Raw genomic sequence first — 20,615 nt, 5'->3', positions numbered from 1 at the left:
TTCATTGTCTTTTTATCTATCCAGGTATGCTTTTACTGTATTGGCATTGGTGTTTGGGATCATTGTCATGCTGAAATATGACGCTTTTGCAAATTTAGACACTTTCCAGTTTGTATTGCATGGTGGAACACAATCTGACGGCACCTTTCTGAGTTTATCATTCCATTGGTTTTGCCAAGATCTTCAACATCACCGGCTGAAATGCAACCCAAACCATGACAGAGCAAATTGTTGGAATAAAAACACTATTTTTTATCTGCCAAACTGCGTTCTCGTTGGCATTTTTATAGAAATAGGAGGAAAACTGGCAGATAATAACAAAGTGCCTAAAGATACCATGTAAAATTAGCCCTTTGTTAAGTTTTCGGGTATGTGTAGACACACTGGTTCATCCCTTGAGTTAGGTGGTAGTTTTATGCTTGCATGATTCGTAGCTCAGCGTTTTGTGGTTTAACAGACAAAAACCATTACTAAGAAAATAGTCAGAGACAAGGACTGCACTGAAAATGAGTGAAAAAAATTAAAGCAGCATATAAGGGATTAAAGTGTGGCTCAAGACTTTTGTGTAGTATTCTGTTAGTAAAGCCTTCTTTTTCTTCTGTGAAATGTTGTCATGATCCTGGAGTTTTGACCGAACACTTTGGGTTTTGCACTAAATTCTTTATTACTTGATGCTCCTTTGGGCTCTTAGTTTGTTTATTCTGGACGTTTCTCTTCAGTCTGGGGTTTGGGTTTCAGTTAGTGTTTTGCTTTCTTGTCTCTTCTCTAGTCTCATGTGTATTGTGTTTAGTTTTGCTTCCTCTTGTCCCATTGGTTAGATTCTCTTCACCTGCACTTGTATTTCCTACAGTATTATGGACTTACTGTCACAACTAAAATAAATACCAAATTGAGTTAATTCTGCTCTGAGTCTGAATTCGGGTCCTCTTCTAACTCCATCCCACGACAGGTGTCTTCACTGAAAAAAAAGATTTATGCTAGAATGTCTTCCATCTTATTTTACTGTGCTAGCCTGGCAAACTATAACTGAAATGAATGAACAGATAATTCTTGTACTAAAAATGCCTCATGCATCCTCTGGCAACCACGAATGTCTATAGAAAATATTGTTCATCTAGAAATAAGGATGTTTCAACCATTTTTATATCCACTTATCAAACTTGTGGGAGCCTAACCCTGAGGCCATAAGGATGAAACATCCTGGGCACTTTAGAGATGAGTCAAGAATTTTTTTAATAAACGAATCAAAGTATTATATGGTACGATGTGGTGTATAGAAGCCTTATAATAAAACCACATTCCTGACAGCTTGATAACTTCTGCTGTGGTCGTTGGTTCTTGTGTATCTTAAGTCTCATTCATTTCAGTTGTGTAGTGTTTACAAGTGAAGTGATTACCAGGAACTAAATCATAGATTGTTATGAAAACAGGAAGCGTAGGGACAACAACCTTCCCTCAGTGGGACATGAGTGCACTTTGCACTCAAGCACAAGAGACACAGAGATTTTTTTTGTCATAAGTGCAGCAGCGAAGCAATTCAACCACTAGGATAAGTGTGTGTGTGTGTGTGTGTGTGTGTGTGTGTGTGTGTGTGTGTGTGTGTGTGTCTGTCCTGGACTGCACCGCGGTGATTACATAAACACATAGCTTTGAGGGCTGAAACGACAGATGTCTCCCCTTGGAATATTTCTTTCTCTTATGCAATAACTGTGTATGTGTGTGCTGTCTCAGGAACACATAAGAAATAGGTCTCTGTTAATAACAGTGTGCCACTGTGTACAAATTAAAAGCGGCACAGGAAGACTACAGTGCACAAGTCCAAAAAAATAATGCCACATACACACGCGAGAGGCAGAAAGGAAGAGTTTGGTGGTTTTTTTATATTTATAAATTGTTAGTCTCCTATTTACTGGAAAAACAACACGGTTACAGAGCTGATCATGCTATTTGTGGCATCCCCCCTTTAAACCCAAGCGCTCCTCTAAATAAAGCTATGACTCATCTCTATATCCTCTAATTTTCCTAACTTTGCAGGCTTTTATCACAAAAAACAGGCATGCTCAATGCAGTGTCCTCTAATCTAACTGAATCGAATTCAGCAGCAGGACAAATTTTCTAATTAATGGGGGTGGTATGTCAGATGCACTCAATCAGCATGCTGTGCAGAATGACATAGACTAACAAAGAGATACAGAGGACAACCGGAAATGTGTGGATGGAATGTGGCACAGCTTTCCAAGTAGCCATGAAGCTCCAAAAACTGAAACCACATATCAACATAAAGTCACAGTTCACCATTCATGCTATCAAATGCTTTCACAGCTGCGGCCTTTAAAGATGACCTACTAGGTTCATTTCCAAGCCCAGACTAGAGGCTTTGCATGATGTACAGCACAAAATATTCCTAATTTATCTTGTTCTGAGCCTCGGTGCAGTCCCACAGTTTCTGGGAGGAAAAAAAACAAGTAATTTTGCTTCCCATGACCCTCCCTGTAAATCAGCTTTCTTCTGAACAGCTTCTCTTCACAAACAGGTTTGACAAGTTTGAGCTGCTGTGCCTAAAATGAGCCACAGAGATAATCATCATGTTGATCAGAGAATTCATTTGCGGTATGCTTAACATTATGCACCAGAGGTTTAACATTCTGGGAAATTTTTCATCTACCTAGGAGTCAAATCGGGAAATTGATGCTACTCTTGAGCTCTTGAGCAGAAGTCCATTTGCTTAGTGTTAAGGGCCAGATTTACTAACGTATGCACCAAACACAGTATTGTCTGTATTTACAAAAAGAGCACAGTGAAAAATTACGTGTAATCGTTGGGAATGGTTTCTCAATGCCAAAATATAGGGAGGGCAATATTTAAATCAAGTATGTAAACTGATTTACTAACGTTTGTGGCATGCAATTTGCTGCTGATAGTGACAATATGTATTAATGGAAAAAAAATCATCTTTTGTTTTTAAATATGAATTTAACTGCATCTGTGTTTAGCAAACAGTGCAACTTTGGTGACTTACCAGTAAAACCAACCACACCCATGAGCACTGTTTAGGGATGGCACACATTAAATGCTATTTTGTCCTGTTTAGTAAATCTGACTCTAACACTGGGAAAGGGTAAATGGCAAAATTTGCTCAATCAAGAATCTAGAAAATCATCCCTGAAGTTCACTGATCAGCTCACTCAGGTTCTGCTGGCTACAGAAAAACTTCACAACTGGGAAGCTAATTACTGAGAGCATATCTTCTCACCTTTACACAGAGACTTCCTGGTCTTTATGCAGATATAAGAACCTTCTTCTAATCTAGCACTTGGTGTGAAAGCAAATGCAACACAGTATCCTTAATGCTACATTTTAAAAAAGGTAAAACAGAAAAGTTTATTTGTTCATACTTTTCATAGATCCTCTGGCCCCTCATAAACACCTTGGCTTCATTATCCAGCGGGAATGTGCCGTCATCCTTCCGGAAGCGGTAAAACAGCTTCATGTCTTTGAAGTCCCGGTGCTCGTCACACACTGAACGCAAAAAGAGGCAAAGAAAGTTAGATTAAAGGGCTAATCTGCAAAAACACTGCCACATTTTTGTTTACTCTCCCAACCAGCCGAGATGTGGTTTACATATTTGTCTGTCCAAACTCAGTTACTAGCTTAAACTTCATTTTTGGCAGACAGAAATGAGTATGTCAGAGGGATATCTCAGGCTGAGCAGTTTGGAGACAAACGGCCAAGATTCAGATAGCCTGGAAATGTACAAAGGAGGGATCGTGGATGGAGGAGTAGTAATAAAAATGAATGCTCTGCCTTCCAGTAATACTGTCTATGTCATGGCGGTGGGTCTGTGACCCAGCATTTTGAGCTTATTTTGTATGTCTGATTTCTTATGATGTATTAGAGTAATGGTAAGTTCTGGTGTTATTATTAGTAAGCCTTAATTAGGTTTCGTTTAGCTAAAGTTTTTTCCATGCTCTGTTTCCTGTGTAAGTCTCTCCTCCTCTATGTATGATTTTAGTTATGTCTGTGCCTCGTTCCTCTTATCTGTTCCCATGTTCCTCTCCTTATAATAGTTAGTTTTGCTTCCCCTGTGGCGTCATGTTCATGTGTCAGCCATGTTCTCCATGTGTTTCCGCTTCCCTCATTACCCTTCTGTGTATTTAAGTCCTTTATCATCCTTTGTTCAGTGTCAGTTTGCCTGTTGAGTTCTTGTCATGTTTTCAGGTTTTTTCATGTTCATGTTTTTATCATGTTCAAGGTTTTGTTGTCTGTCACCTGAACCTTTGCCTAAGTGTGCATCTACCTTTTGTTTAGTACCTTTTCCCAGCCACAAACAAATGGCTCGCTTTTTGTTTAATTATAGTTTCATTCCAAGTGTCTGCATTTGGGTCCTCTTCCTCCCTCCACACAGGCTGCCATTACAAACGGTGACATGTAAAATGCATACATGTAGCACGTATACATGTAGCATGTATAATGTCAAATGAATTGGTCCTAGCACAAAACCCTGTAGAACTCCATTGTTATTATTAACCTCCATTATTAACCTTAGTGTGTGAAGCTCCATTTACATTAACAAATTGGAGTCTATTACATATTGCTGTATAGTATCTATTCTATTTTATCTTACCCTATCCTATTGTGTTTTTCTTAACTTTTACTGCTCTTAAACTTGTACTTACTGCCGTGACCAAAAGATTTCCCACATGTGGCACTAATAACGCTTATCTTATCTTATGATTCAAACTGCAGCACAATACCTTGTAATACTTGTGGCATGCTCTAGTCACTGTAATAAATTATTGTGGTCATAAGTGTAGTACACTGCAATGAGGTTAAGCAGGACAACCACAGAGGTCATACAACTACTCTTTAAAGAACTTCTGAGACAAAATAAAGGTTGGTGATTGGCCTATAATTAGCTAAGACAGCTGGGTCAAGTTACTCAAGACTCTAAATAAATGTTGGTAGTATTTCAAGTAGCTTTACGTAATGATACATGTTGTCGATGAAACAGCTAGTCATGAAGAAAAGAGGACGATCACAGAAGATCCATGTAGGTATTGAAGGAGGTCATGCAGAGAGATGATGTGACAGAAGAGGATGCTAGGAATAGTGTGAAATGGAGGAAGATGATCCACAAAAGGTGAACAGCCGAAAGAAGACCAAAGGTTCTTGCTACCAGTTCAGCAGCCGACCATGTCTGAATGATGTCCGTCATCATTTGGTGACTTATGATCAGCACTTATAACTTTCTAAGTTATACATTATAATATCATAGTGGCTCTTACCTTTTTTAATTTTCAAGTTACGTTTTTCAAACATTTGCGTCCAATTTTTCCATAATAAGTATTTGGTGTATTTTATTTTTAGGCATGTTAACCTTCATTGGACAAGATGGTACAGAGAGTAGGAGAGTTTGAGGGGAAATGGTCTGGGTCAGACTTGAATCCAGGCCCCTGTGACATGGATTTTAGCCTCGAGTATATCACAGCTAGCTATAGCACCACCCAGCCCATAAATTCCTGAGTTATGGCCAATGAGGTCACAGTGACTTGGCCCTTTGACTTCTGAATTCTAATCAGCTCATCATTGAGTCCAAGATAACGTACTTGGCAAATGTAATGGAATTCCTTCCCTTTCTGTGATACTGCAGTAACACGGTGACACTAAGGAACCCGATCATCAAAACCAGTTCCGATCATGAAGTCTGTAAATTTCTGCAGAATTTGCAGACATTTAAAAGAAACTGCTTTAACGAGAACCCCCAAACAATGCCTAAATAACAACATGGACAATTGTTGACAAAGAGCCACTACAGGAAGCGGCTGTTAGAGAGTGACTGAGAGAACCCAAAGCCTATAATGCAGGCAAACGCTGTCTTCATGCAAAGAAACACAGATGCACACAGAGAAACAAAAGCTGTCCTGATGTTTTCTTTCAGACTGTATAGAAGCGTTACAGGATCACAGACTGGGTTTTGACATTCGGTCATTAATCTATAGCCTAGTTTCTATACGTTGGCTCTGTCTAAGTAATAACTTAAGAGGAAAAAGGCCTCTGTCAGTGGTCAAATGTGAAGCAGGTATGAGACGCTCCACTGGAGCCAAATTGGCCAGGAGACCCAGAGAATCATCCATTAAGAGGGACGGCTTGTTCCCAGAAAATGTCAGGAAGAAAACAGAGGGTGAGAGAGGGACCCTTGCTGTTATAGAAAATGGAAAATCCACTCTCACACGCATACACTTTCTCACAGAAACAAAGCTCTACCGTGGTGAATGATGCTCTGGTCTAAAAGTTTCTGCACAATCTTGATGGCCGTGTCTCGATCTGAAGCTTCCTTGTGTTCGATTAGCCAATCAATGAGCTCCTTAGCTACAAAGCAGTTCGGGTAAGTCCGGAGGTGGTGCCTCCGGTCCTTGATCACCTTCGCCTCATGGAGCCGCAGCCTGTAAACAAGTAGCAGAGGGGAAGAAAATCTGACTTCAGCACAAGTCCTTAGAAATTACACCAGAAATTGGGTTTTTTGTTGTTGTTGTTGTTGTTTGTTTTGCACCTGAAAGGGTGCATTGATTTTGTAACATATAAAGAGACTGTAATAACAGTGAGGAGAGACCAGAGCAGCATGGTGTATCATTTTACACTCATTTTGCTCATATTGTTCTAAAACAAACAGCTAAGCACTGTTGCTGACTACATGTCCTGATTTGGTTATCGATGTGAGGGTATCACAATTGAAATTTAAAGTGGAATGAAAACACAGCAAATGCATATTTTTGGTTTGAGATGAAACACAGTATTCAAACACTATCTGCAGGGATTTATAAGGTTGACTGCATGATCACATGATGAACCTCTCAAGCCAAACTTAATTTCCATCATGGGCCAGATACCGCCCACTTTGATCTTGAGATCAAACCAGTGAAACTCCTCCTTATGCCAGTGTAAAAACATTTAAATAAACATTTAAACCCTGAGATCTCTTGATATAAGAAATCAAAGTGTTAGTTCAACAGTACATCTCGGTTTTCTGCATGATAAGCTTTGGTAACCCATTCCCACACTGTCCTGCATACATAAAATCTAAAGTTTCAAGTTTCTTGTTTTTAAAATGTGAGCGCACTATAAAAAAAAGCAAATGTGGACATTTCTATAGTAAATAGTGAAAAATAAGAACTTCTCTGTCATTTAATTGTTTATTTAATAACTTTTCTGTAGCTGGGAAGACTTATTAGTAAAACCTATGAAAATACAGTTAAAAAGTTAAAAATCAATGCACTTGTTCACATTTTTGAAAGCTATTGAGTGGGCTGGATTGAAGTCTTTGCTGGGCTTATTCTGGGCCCCGGGCTTTATGTTTGGCACCCCTGGTGTAGATCCTTCATGTGCTGGCTTCACAGTGACCTCTAGCTGAACCTAGGTATTGTGAAACAGTCCACCAGTCTTAGCCAAGCTTCCTCCAGCTAGCTAGTTCCACTTCATGCTGAGTCTGTATGCAGCTGGCTTAGCATCACGCCGGATTAGCTATGACAGCATTAGTCCAAGCCGACCCAACTCTACTGCCAAGACTCACGATGGGCAAACAAGCTCCTCTGAAAAACTTGGAGACTTTGCATCCATGCAATCCTGACATCATCCTCTCTGTGTATTTAGCTCCGGTCTAATCCTCACATAAATTCAACTCGAGAGGAAGCAGAAAGCAAAGTCGTTTCATTTCTTTAACTTGTGCTGAATCACACAGTAACAGGGAGAAGCTTTTCTCAAAGAGTCTTTGCCTACTGGCATGCTGAGTCCCAGGCTGGAAGCATTCATGAACACTTAATAACCATCAGACTCAGCCACAGTGCAACACATTATCTATTCACAGCTATGAACTGGTCACAAGACTTACTACAACAGCTGCATGTGCCTGTTCTTCCATATAGCTGCTTCTCTGTCTGTTTTTAAGCCATCTGCCTGAAACAGATCTGTTCTGTGATACAAGGAGTCAACACGATAGAGCACAAACAAGTGATAACATATTTTAAAACAGTCTGCTGTTATCAGTAACGGAAACTGTGTCATTCATGTTCCATGAGCTTGACTCATGATAAAGTGAGCTAACAAAGGTGTGGGCACTGCTTGCTCTCATCAGCAAAGTGTAATCTTATACTTATGAATGCTGCGGTTCTCAGACTGAAAGGGAATGTGACGTTTTTAAATCTCTCATTGCGTTTGGTATGAGCAAACACTCCAGGACAAAGCTAAAAAAACAAAGGAATTGCAGCCAAACACAAAAGGAGAAAGTCAGACATTAAACTGTCCCGTGTGTAAGAGTGTTTCCAGGATTTTTTTTTTTTTAAATAGGATGCAGCGAAGGGAAACCGAGAAGGACCATGGGTCATGTTTAATCAGAAAACTCTCATTAATAATATGAAACAAAACAAATTACAAATATTCACAAGCTACAGTGCTGTCCAAAGGTTTTGGCATCCCTTATCTCCTTATATTTTGCTTCCAAGGAGCCAGACCTAATTGTATTTTTTTAATTGGTCTTGAGCAATAGTTCTCCAGGCTTTCTGAAGGTCTTTCAAAATTTTTCTTTTGACATTGGTTGCTTTGTTACCCTCATTTTCACTTTAGTCCTTGTATCGGAGGAATTTGTTTTTGTCTGTGAAGCTACTTAACACTGACCTTTGAGTCATTCGAGTATAAAACAAATACTGTACATAAGAGAAAACTTAGCCAAGAATGAATTTTAATTGTATTTTAGGCACTGTGTATTACCAGCCAGTTTTTCTTGCATTTCTTTAGTTAAATATATGAAAAATGCCAAAGATAAAATTGTGCTTGTGCACCAACAAGGTGTTATTAGCTGAAGACTTTGCAGCATGGTGTGGAAAACTGGGCAAGTGGTGATCCTAAAAAACCACTCTTAAAGTCATGTCCTTAAGAAATAAGAAAATAGAGAACATATAGAGAAATCAGGGGTGGCCCGAGACCTTTGCACAGCACTGATTCGTGATTTTTGGCTGCCCTGTACTATAACTATACGGTGGCCACAAGATTTAACAGTGAGGTAATGAAACCGGGTTGAAACAGTGACTATGTTTTCATTTCGCTGAGTGTTAGAAATAAAGGACAGTGCCTGACACAATTTTTCCGACTTTCTATAGCCACACTAGCCACTGAAGGAGACTGCACTTACCCACTGCACCGCATTAATCTAAATGTTAACGTCAGCATTCCTAAATGCTCACAAAGGCAATTTAACATGCTGATTGCAAGCATAAATAATGTTTACTATATTCACTGAAGGTCATTTTTTATATGCATACATACATACAAAAAAGCAGCCAAGAACAGTTTTGGTTTCTATTCATGCACTATCCATAGTATGGGAAACGCTGACCTGGCGATGGCAACAGATAAAATTAAATTTATTCCTCAGTGTTTGTCCATCCAAAAAGCAGCCATCAAGCTTGATGTGGCACCAAAATCTATATGTGTACCAAATTCATTTTATTTTATTATATTCAATTTTTTTTGCAATCCATCAAACAGTTGAACTGTTCAAGCGTGAAGCAAGGCAGTGACAAAAAGACATCTTTGAAACTGTCAGGAATTAAGATTTAGGCCAGAGAGCAAGTCTTACAAGCCACAACCTTGAGTCCTTTCCCCAGAACAGCGGCATCTCAGGAGACCCTGGAACAGCCTCCACAACCAACCTTTCGTTCACTGACACTGACCACAATGCCAGCTGGCAATCTCAGTGTGCAGCAGTGCCAAGGACACTGACACACACACACATGGTGAGCATATAATGATAAACAGGGAAAACTGTTGCAAGCAAACTGTTAATCTCTTTAGGAAGACTGAAGTGATACTGCTTGTGGTTTTTTGGAAAGCAACATACTTCAAAACACAACCACAAAAACATACTTTAGCCACATATTTCCATATAGTTCAGTTGGGGGCTGAAATTCCAGGCATTGATGCCATGCTTTACCAACTGGGCCTCTATTCATTGCTGGGGGTATGAAGTAGTGAATGAACTGCTGGTTATGTAGTCTTTTTTTCTTTTTTCTTTTTTACAGTACAGTGGGTCAAAGGGTACAGCATGTCAACAACACTGCTAGCAGTGTTGGTACAAATCCCTGATAGGATGAATGGGCAGGGCTTGATAATGGTTAGTAAGTTCATCATTCTCTGCGGGGCTCAAAGGGCACTGTATAGATGGAGCACCAGAAATGAATGCTGCAAAGCAGGATCCTGCAGATTCTGGACATTAAAGTGATATAGTAACGTGAAAATGCGTTACATAGTGGAGATGAGGAGCAACAGCGTGCACGAGGAAGGTTATGCATGTGCGAATGTCTTTGTTTGGTTGTGCATGGTGCAGTGGGGCAAAAAAACAAAACAAAAACAGGCTGCTGTACCCGTTTGCATGGAGAGGGAGCCACGTGATTGCATGGTTATTAACCTGCTGTCAAATATCTCCCAAAACCCGCTTCCCTTATTTACTGTCATGGCCTTTTACATGTACCCAAAACATGCTGACATGAGCCTGCATAGTAACTTAAAAACTGCTAGGAATTCCTTGCTATTAAAGCTGTCAAATCACACGAAAGGTACCACAAACTTTGCCAAAAACAAGGTAGGACGCTACACCCTGTGAATTCTACGAGAACTTGGAGCTGAACCGACCGACATACCTGAGCTGTTCCCCGGTGACAAGCACCTCGGCCAGACGCTCCAGCTCGGCAGCCTTCTTCTGCATGGTGTTCCCGATGCCGTCCATCTCTCTACTGAAACAAGAAGCAAAGGGCAGGGGGGGTTGTGTTTCTATGCATCCAAATGTGCATCACTGCTTTTTAGGTGACAAACGCATAAAGAATCACCGGATTGGACAAAGGCGTGGAGAAGATCCGTGCGCTGATGACAAACAATGCACTGACACCTCGGTTTCTGCTTACCCTTCAAGCACCATGGAGAGCGGTGAGGGTAGGCTCGCAGGTATTCCTTGGATGAAAGCGAAGAAAGGAATTATTCCATCCCGGGAAACACGAGCAACAATGCCGGGAGTGAGACGCAAAAACAATCCAGGCAGCGCCTCAGTGCGCCTGCAGCTTCATCAGCAGTTCTCCACTTTCAGTTCCCTGGATTGGAAAAAAAACCCAAACAAGAAAATCTACTCTTACAGATCAGTGCATGCATGCATGCCCCCTCCTCCTCGTAGTCTCCTTGAACCCCTGCGTTTAATCTTTGAATTCAGCGCTAGTGACAGCAGCTCTCTCTCTCTCTCTCTCTCTCTCTCTCTCTCTTTCTCTCCCTCCGTGCGGTGCTCGGTTTGTTTGTCCCCGCGTGCGACCAACCACACGAGCTGACTGCACGTTTTCTGCACGGAGCAGCCGGAGCCCATCCACAAAGCCCCCGCATTGGGAGGACTCTGCTGACGTCACTGGGGGAGTTCACCGAAGGGGCGGGATTGCAGAGATGTATGTGTGTGTGAGCGTGTGCAGGTGTGCGTGCGCTCGCTTCTGGAAAGAATGAGGTAGGATAGGTGGGACATGAGGGGGTAATTTTAGCTACAAATTCGGGTTGTACACCTTTCTTCTTTGCACGTGTTCGTGTATTTTCTAGAGGAAAAAAAGGCATTCTGTCATTTACAACTGTAAAAGCAACTGTAACACCTGTGATTTACACAAACTAAATTAGTAACAATTTGGAGCTTAATAATAAGATTTGTTTGTATTTATTCCACAAAATGGGACGTCTCCACCTCCTTTACCTGTTAAATGTATATGCTATAGTGTACAAAAGAGGGGGGAAAGACACAGAAGGAGATTATGTAACATCCTATAAAGCAATTCAGTGCAGACAAAGAATGCCAACTGCAATTTCTATTCAAATAAAGTGTGTCAGTGTAGCCTACTTGTAGCTAAAAAGGCCTCAGGACAAACTCTCACAGGCAACAGGAATCCAATCATAAGCTACCAAAACATCCTCCTATGACATGTGAGCAGGGTGTAGCTCAACCTACGAAGCAGCAGCACACAAATTCCTGTGGACATGCACACTGCCTTACATGTGTTGCTCAATGTATAAAATAACAACATATGTCGAAACTTGTCGAGGAACTGGAAGATTAGTTCCAACTCAAAAACAAAGTATTCTGTGTTACTGTACATTTATGTACAGCCACTCCTTCATTTCTCTATATTTTGTTTGGAAAATTGGAAACAGGTCCACTGATTTTCTGGATAGAGTATATAAACAAAAAACAAACAAACAAACCAAAAAACAGATTTAGTACCTGTCTAAGAAGTTACGCCGATATTTTCTTTGGATGTTGGCTGCGTCCTGTGTCACAAGCATCCCACACCGCTTCAGTGTGGAGGCCAATCTATAACTGATAGTCTTCCTCTGTGCATCTTTCTCTTTTACTGCATTGGCTCTGTGTTTGGGGTCATTGTCATGCTGAAAAATGAAGCTGTAGCTAATTGGACATTTTAAAAGATGTTGTTGTGTGGTGGACCAAAATCTGATGGCCCTGCTTTCATAATTCCATCAATTCTGACAAGATCTCCACCACCACAAATGTAGCCCCAAAGCATGACAGAAGCCTCCACTGTGTTATACAGATGGCTGTAAACACTCACTGCTGTACAGCTCTCCTGGCTCCTCAGTAAACACCAATAATACAAACCAAAAATGTAAAATTTGGATTAATCACTCTGTCAGACCTGTTGCCACTGATTTTCAGTCCAGTCCTTGTGCAATTTGGCATACCTCGGCTATTTCTCCCTGTTCCTTCAGTCCAGCCTTCTGGGATTTCCTTACCTGGATGATTGAGCATGCACCAAGACAAAAGAGAAACGTGGCGAAATTGAACAATAGACAAGAACTTCTGGGTTATGGTGTAATATGGCATAACCCACAATGAACAGATCACTTCTATGGTCTATAATAAACTGAAATTACATTAAATATGCAGTGTACTAGAGTCAGGGTAGAGCATCTTTCTTCCTGCCCTCCACTCAGTCAGAGTCTTGGTGGCTGTGGCCTGGCAGCACCAACTGCTGCCAACACTGTTTACATGTGATGGTATTATTCTTCCTTGCGTACCACTTCATTTTTGCCACTGTTCTTCTCCCCCTGCCCTTTTCTCTTATGATAATGCTGGGTGGTGTAAAGCACATCCATGAACCCATCACAGGTTGGTGAGGTACAAGAGAATGGGAGGAGGCAGGAAAGGGCAGGCAGGTGGGTAGGTTTCTTTCAGAGGTAACAAGGAAATGGAACCACTTGGGAGCTTAATCTGTTTCAGTTGGGCCATCCCTGCAGAACAAAGGCAGAACAACCACACAACTGAAATACTTTTGTAATAGCCTCCTTCTCTCTTGATAAGGTAAATAATCTATCAAGTTCTCGACTGCTTTCATTTAATTGTTTAAGATAAGAGATAAGATAAGATAAGATAAGATAGAACTTTATTAATCCCTCGGGTGGGTTCCTCTGGGAAATTCGATTTCCAAAAAAGCACAGCACCGACAGAAGTTACAGAGTTACAGAATATTATATATATATATATACACACACACACACACACACACACACATACACACACATATATAATTACAGAGACAAATATAAATAAAATATACAAAGGGGATAAATAGAATAAATAGGAATAAAAATAAAAATACAAGTGAATTGCACATTTCAAGTATTGAGTCTATTGCACTGTTGACTATTTACAAAAAGTATTGCACAAGGTATTGCACAGTGAGGTGAAGAGGCACTACAGCTTAGTTGTTCCCCCCTCCTTTGTCCTCCTGTTTCCCCTCCCTCTCCCCTCCAGAGAGGAGTTAAACAGTTTGATGGCGTGTGGGACAAATTACTTAACTATTTCTGTGTGGGTGTATGCGGCAGGTCGGGGTTCTTATCACCAACAAAAGCTGTAAACTTAAAATACAGGGTTAAGTAAAAAATGTAGGCCCCCATATTCTTCTTCATATTTTCCAAAGCCATCCAGTGGGCCGATTGAGACCCCCAGGCCTTATGTTTGTCACCACTAATAATAATTTTGCACCCAATGCTTTATATGAGCTAGTAGCCCCCCACTCAGCCAGAGTCATGGCAGCTGTGGCTTGGCAGTACCAAATGCCAAATTACTGCTGGTGTGTGGTAGAGTCCCCCTCTGCTGACACTGTTTACACATGATTTTATTAGTCTTCCTTACATAACTGTCACTATATTTCTCCTTCTGTCTTTTCCTCTTATAATAGTGCTGGGTGGTGTAAGGCACATCCACCAGCCAAGCAGCTGCAGGTGGGTGAGGAACCATAGGAACCCTTCATACTCAAGGCAGGGATTTTTTTTCGTAGGGTCTTCCAGATTTCTGGCATCCTTGCAGAGTGGATCAGAGGGACAACAAAAGTGTTGCAGCTCCTCTCTCCATCCTATGCCTCAGTCAACTGCTTGAGCATGACTTCCTCACCGTCCTCATCTCTGCTTTGGTGATGTAGCTTGTCACATCTGCTTCTGTAGGGCACATGTGCCTTGTTTCCTTGCTTCTGTGGGCTTAGCTGCCCTGAGTCATTGCAGGTCGCTGTCATCCCACAAAAAGATGTAGCTGGTGACTTGGGCCATGAAACCAGAGTAGAGAGCGTGGGAATCAGTTGGGCATCCAGTAGCAAATCTCCTAGTAACATTTGTTACCCAAGCAGCTGTATACCGGGGCTCACCTGCCAGCTTCCTCACAATCTTCTTGGCGAAGTCCATTTTGATAGCCTGTCCAAACAGGGATGTGATGGAGGCCTTCACTTTATCCAGCCTGCTGAGGACATCTTGGGCATATACCTGCATCAGTCAATGATATTTAGGTCCTGCAGGCAGTGAGAAACTGAATTTGCTTCTCAAGCCAGCTTTTAGCATGCTCTTCCTCCAGTTGCTTTTTTTTGGCTGCTTCTGTTTCCCAACCTACGCTGATGCATGAAGAACACAACCTGGATGTCACATCCCAGCTTGTACAGTATGTCAGAAGACATGGGAAGTGGAATTGCGATGGCCAACATCTAGCTGGGAAATGATGGTGTGGCTCCAGCTGATAATCTTTTGTTTGCAGCTCCTACAGGCAAGATATTCTGAAGCCAAGTAATAAGAGTTGCCGATATCAACTATGAGCTTGATCTACTAATGTAGTCCAGCAGATATAAGATCTGACTTGCAACAGTCTGGATGTGGACAGTACAGCCTCACACGCCACAGCGTCCTATCCATCCAAAGGAACAGGGGCTGGCCAAAGTACTGCTCCAGTGCAGGCAGAGCACTTGAAGTCAGTGAATTGCACATTCTGTCTACCTTTGTGTGGTCCACCTCTGATTGATTAAAGCGCAACCACTTGTACAAGGTTTTGGAAATCCACCTCTGGTCAATATCTGGTAAGGCGTGGATCCAGCCAGCAGGAAGGAAAATTCTCTATTAAACCGATAACAGAGAATAAAAGTACAATAATCTTTTAACTTATATTTTGTGTGTGTGAGAGAGGAACCACATACCTAGCATAATCCAGTACATTTTCAGCCAGTCTGAAGCTTATGGCCCCTGAAGATTCCAAACTGCAGAAGATGGTGTTCATTATCAGGGTCCCCACCTTGACAGAACAGCCATCCTTGCTGACTCTTTTACCTTCTCAGGTGAGAGAGCTCAGGCCCATGGGCTTTTCTCGGCTTTGACTGTCATGGCCTCTTCTGTGTCAAAGAGACTGGCACAGCCGTCCCCTCTCCTTCTTCTAAATCTAGGATCCATTCTGTTTCAAAAAAGGACAAAAAAACTCGGTCAGTCTCTGATGGGCAATTAATTGTGCTACTCTTACTTTATTTGCTCATGTCCCAATGTGCAAACTAGTATTTTAAACAAACCGTGTGGTATTTAACATTATCAGGGTTGCATATGATAGCTTGCTACATAATAGCTTGTCGCACAATGCTGTATATTAGCTAATAGAATATGAATTAGAATTTGCTCACAACTCTCCTAACTTTAATTTACTTTATTAAAAATAGCTGGGTTAAGTATATATAAACTTTGATTAGCCTTCAGGATGATTATTATTATTATGTTATAAACTTCGACTTACTGTCTTCATGGCAGTCAGAATTTCACTGAAGTTAAGGGGTGGATCCTGGAGACAGTCTTGACAACAGTGATTCCAAAAAGTTGATTCTGTTCATCTGGATGTGGCGTTTTCAGTGGGAGAAACGTTTTGTCACTCATTCAAGTGACTTCTTCTGTCACGATCCTGGGTCTTATGACCCAGTGTTTTGAGTTTTAGTTCATTTTGATGTTTATACTTTATGTTTAAGCCCTTCAGGTTTTCAAGTTCATTTGTTATCATGCCTAAGTGTTTCTAGTTATTATTTCCCCCTCGTGTTTCCAACTATGGTAAATCTCCCCTGCTCTTCATGTGTTTCATGTCTGTGTCTTACATTGTCAAGTTCGGGTTGTCATGTCTAGTTTTAGTGTTTCCTGTTTTATTCTGACAGTGTCATGTGTTCTTTGTTCATTGTATTTAGCTTTCCTCTCCTGGTCCTGTCATTAGGTTTATGTCAGTCAGCTGTTCCCCCATGTGTCTCCACTTCCCCTGATCACCTCATGTATGTATTTAAGCCCTTTGTTTTCTGCATGCCATGTTCAGGTCGTCTGCTCATCCATGTCTCATCTCCAGGTACCCATGTCAGTTCACTATGGTTAAGGTTTTTCATGTTTTGTTATTAGTTCACCCAGTTTAGGTTATTGTTTAGTTTTCACTGATGCCCTATTATTTTGTACCCTCGTTGCTAGTCTCAATAAACGGCTTGTTTTGTTAATCCACACCACATTTTGGTCTGCGTTTGAGTCCTCCTCTGCAACACATACGGTCTGCCCCAGCCAGACCGTGACATCTTCAGGCTCAGCTGACTGCAGGTCTTATGAGCCCCTGAAACGAGACCCACGAAGTGGTTATAGAAAGAGGGTGATAGACAATGCTATTGACCGAACCTCATACCACAGGTTATACCCAGAGGAATCTACACCAAGTCTGTATGGTTTACCGAAGATACATAAACATGGTGCACCTTTAAGACCAATTGTCTCTATGATCAACTTCCTTACCTATAACATGTTAAAGAAAAAACACCAAGTTATTGGTTAATAAATAACCAATATTTATTAAATTAATAAATATTAATATTTAATACTATTAATAAATCTTTAAAAGCCTGTTGTAATAGTATGCTCAGGTAGTGATGGATATTTGTAGCTGGTAAAACAACATTGGCACCTTTCCAGCAACTTTTTATCCACATTTCACCTTTATTAGTTTTAACTGCCGATTTAGAAGGCGGGACTAGTCTGTGTGGTTAGATACAGATTGGTTAATTTAGGTGAGCTAGCGAAAGATGGTGAAGATAAACCATTAATATTAGTTTACCTTTGGGAGTGTAGTTACCTGGTTTATTGCTGTGGTGGGCACTCTGTGACGAAATGTAACTAGTGTTTCTTTCTGTATTGTCATTAGCCTGTTCTTATGGAAGAGGATTTGGACCACTAGAAAGACAAAAAAGTAGCCACGTCTTTCTTTTTTGTTTCTTTTCCAGAATTATGACTTTAATCTCCGAATTCTGACTTTTTTCCTCAAAATTCTAATCTCAGAAATTTGAGATCAATCTCATAATTCTCAGAATTAATCTCAGAATTTGTGTCTTTTTCTTAGAATTCTGAGATTAAAGTCAGAATTTTGGCTTTTTTCTTGGAATTTTTACTTTTTTTCAGAATTCTAATCTCAGAATTAATCTCTTTTTATCCACATTTCACCTTTATTTCACCTTAATCACCAAAGTGATACATTAGTTTTAGCTGCCGATTTAGAAGGCGGGACTAGTCTGTGTGGTTAGACACAGATTGGTTAATTTAGGTGAGCTAGCGAAAGATGGTGAAAATAAACCATTAATATTAGTTTGCCTTTGGGAGTGTAGTTACCTGGTTTATTGCTGTGGTGGGCACTCTGTGACGAAATGTAACTAGTGTTTCTGTCTGATTAGCCTGTTCTTATGGAAGAGGATTAGGACCACTAGAAAGACAGAAAAAGTAGCCACGTCTTTCTTTCTTTTTTTCTTTTCCAGAATTTTTATGAAAAAAGTCTGACTTTTTCTCAGAATTCAGAATTTTTTCTCTGAGATTAACCTTAGAATTCTCAGACTTAATCTCATAATTGGTGTCTTTTTCTCAGAATTCTGAGATTAAAGTCAGTATATTGAGAAAAAAGTGTGTTCGACAATTAGCTTGAGACGTCCTGCCACCTTATTTGTGTAAAGCTCAACAGCGACATCTGCTGACCAACGGAGCCTTTTAAAGTAAGAGAGGAAGAGTGGTACGCTAACGAATTGCAGGTGTGCACTGAGTTTGTCACGTCGTGGGCCAGTGGCGCAATGGATAACGCGTCTGACTACGGATCAGAAGATTCTAGGTTCGACTCCTGGCTGGCTCGTCGTATTTTTAGCCTTCATTCTCTTATATAAGAGTTAAATGCTGGATGACTTGCTAGAGATGTATAATTCCAAGAAATAGTGGATGTATTGATTATATTGTTTGCTAGTGACCAGAAGAATAAAGAGGCAGGCCTGTTGCCTGAACTTGCTGGAATTTCTAGAAAGATTTGACCAATTCAATGTGGTACAAAGAATCAAAATCGATCAGTTATCAATCAGTCAATTTTCTTGGCAACAAGTACAGCTTCAGTTCAGTTTGGTTGTTTGGGGGAAGACAAAGTTTCTTGGATAAACACAGATAAGTATTATTGTTATAACTATTAGAGGTTGTGTCAGAACCATCACAATACCTACGATCTCGTGGAGATGGAGACGTAATTCGTTCTACGGAAGTGAAAGTAAAACAAGGAAGCTTTCTTAAATTTACATATGAGGAGAGTGGAAAAGAGCGAGCCAGCCAGGAGTCGAACCTAGAATCTTCTGATCCGTAGTCAGACGCGTTATCCATTGCGCCACTGGCCCACGACGGTTTCCACTCGAGAACTTCCTACTTCACAACAGTGTAAGTATTTGCAGTCTAGGTTTACTCGTTCTTTTTCGAGGTCGTCATTTAGGAACGTGGTGGGTAGCCGAAAACGTAATATGGTGACGATTTGTCACCTAGCGTAAAATGTTACGCTTTGGGAGTGAGAACGGGTTGAAGTATAACATTAAAAAGAACAATAACTGTTAAATGAATAAATAGTAGTAGTTACAACTTAATGAGAAAAAACTCGGCCTAGTTGCTCTCTATGCCAGCAGGTGACGCCATCGTGCTTATTTTCAGAGCTAGTGAACACGGCGCCTAAACAAATCAGAAGATCATAGGATCGAGTTCTTCCTTGTTGCGTTTTTTTTAGCCAGCCAGTCTGCCTGCGCCTAAAGAGAATGTGTGTAGACTAGGGGCTTCCAACTCCAGTTCTTGAAACCTACTGTCCTTCAGCTTTTAGATCTTTTCCAAATATGGCGATGACTTCAGGCCCTGAAGGCCCCCGTGGACTTGTCCTCCTCTCTGACACATCTTCTGTCACCTGTTACTAAGCAAACTCAAATGCAACAGGTTGCTGAATGCATTCAGGCCTTTGCTCAGGCCTGTTTCTAGATTGTATGTATTATATGTGTTTTGTAGGCATGTATGCAGTTTTAACCTTCTGTAGCTCAGAAGTTACAGAACTCAGTTACTTCTAGCTCCATCAATGGCATCATGGACACCGGGGTCACTGCTCCGGGGTCCACTGGCCTCGTGATTACCTTTTCCAACAATCCTCTGGTGCAAGGAATGAGACAACAACCACAAGTCACCAATATCCCTAGAAATAATGCAATAGAAAGCATAACAGACATCACAAACCCTTTCCATTGTCTGAAGACGGATGTCATCCAGCTCTCCAGCGGGTTGTCGATTCCTGAGTGTTCATGCATAGTTTTAGACAAAGTTTTCAGCCCTTCCAGAGCTCGAGTTACTGAGCCATCTGGGGCAGTGTTGTTGGGGATAAAGGTACAACACGTCTCCGAACATGGCACATACACCCCCTTTCTCCGCCAACAACATGTCAAGGGCCATTTGATTTTGCACTCCCATCAGCGAGGTCGGACCCAACTGTTCCGCAAACCCCTCCATGCCATCTCTGGTTAGGTTAGAGAGTCTCAGCAAGTTATAGTGGACATAATTTATGCAATCAACATTCTTGTTTGGAGTTACCCAGATGAATATACTTTCAAATCCTGAAGCTACTTGGTCTGCTAGTTTATACTCATTTGGAACTCCCCTGGGCACCCCTATTGAGTCAATCCAGGTGGGTGAATTCAATCTTGGGTCATACGCATGTGCCCCCTGGGTCCCTCTCTTTGCCAAAATGTGTCTCTTACGTCTGGCAGCTAAAGTGCATGTGTTGTGTTGTGGTAGGGCTTTTACCTGGTTTCTGATCAGTGTGAGTGGAGCTCCCAGCCGTACCATAGCACATGCCCCCTCACTTCCCAGAGGAACCCGAACCAAAAGAGTGCGGTGTCCACAGTAATAATACAACCCACTTCTAGCCCATGTTCCAATCAGAGTGTTTGGGTCAC

At 41.1% G+C, this 20,615-nt stretch overlaps 1 protein-coding gene and 2 non-coding genes across 3 annotated transcripts in view; 1 reads left to right on the top strand and 2 right to left on the bottom strand.

Annotated features, from left to right (window-relative positions):
• Positions 1-11,383, bottom strand: part of deptor (DEP domain containing MTOR-interacting protein) — a 35,277-nt gene extending 23,894 nt beyond the window's left edge. Inside the window, exons 1-4 of the mRNA XM_004565173.5 lie at positions 10,950-11,383; positions 10,689-10,781; positions 6,265-6,443; positions 3,396-3,519 (exon numbers count right to left, since the gene is read on the bottom strand). Of these exons, the coding sequence (XP_004565230.2) occupies positions 3,396-3,519; positions 6,265-6,443; positions 10,689-10,781; positions 10,950-10,963 (410 nt within the window). The 5' untranslated portion in view covers positions 10,964-11,383. The remainder of the gene's footprint in view (positions 1-3,395; positions 3,520-6,264; positions 6,444-10,688; positions 10,782-10,949) is intronic.
• Positions 11,384-18,435: 7,052 nt separating this feature from the next.
• Positions 18,436-18,508, top strand: trnar-acg (transfer RNA arginine (anticodon ACG)). The gene has a single exon. It is a non-coding gene; the product is annotated as a tRNA-Arg (tRNA).
• Positions 18,509-18,958: 450 nt separating this feature from the next.
• trnar-acg (transfer RNA arginine (anticodon ACG)) lies at positions 18,959-19,031 on the bottom strand. The gene has a single exon. It is a non-coding gene; the product is annotated as a tRNA-Arg (tRNA).
• Between the last annotated feature and the right edge of the window lie 1,584 nt (positions 19,032-20,615).

Source organism: Maylandia zebra, linkage group LG11, assembly GCF_041146795.1.
Source record: "Maylandia zebra isolate NMK-2024a linkage group LG11, Mzebra_GT3a, whole genome shotgun sequence".
Classification (NCBI taxonomy): Eukaryota; Metazoa; Chordata; class Actinopteri; order Cichliformes; family Cichlidae; genus Maylandia; species Maylandia zebra.
The sequence above is the reverse complement of the archived record's forward strand: the minus strand, read 5'-3'. Positions and strand labels throughout refer to the sequence as shown.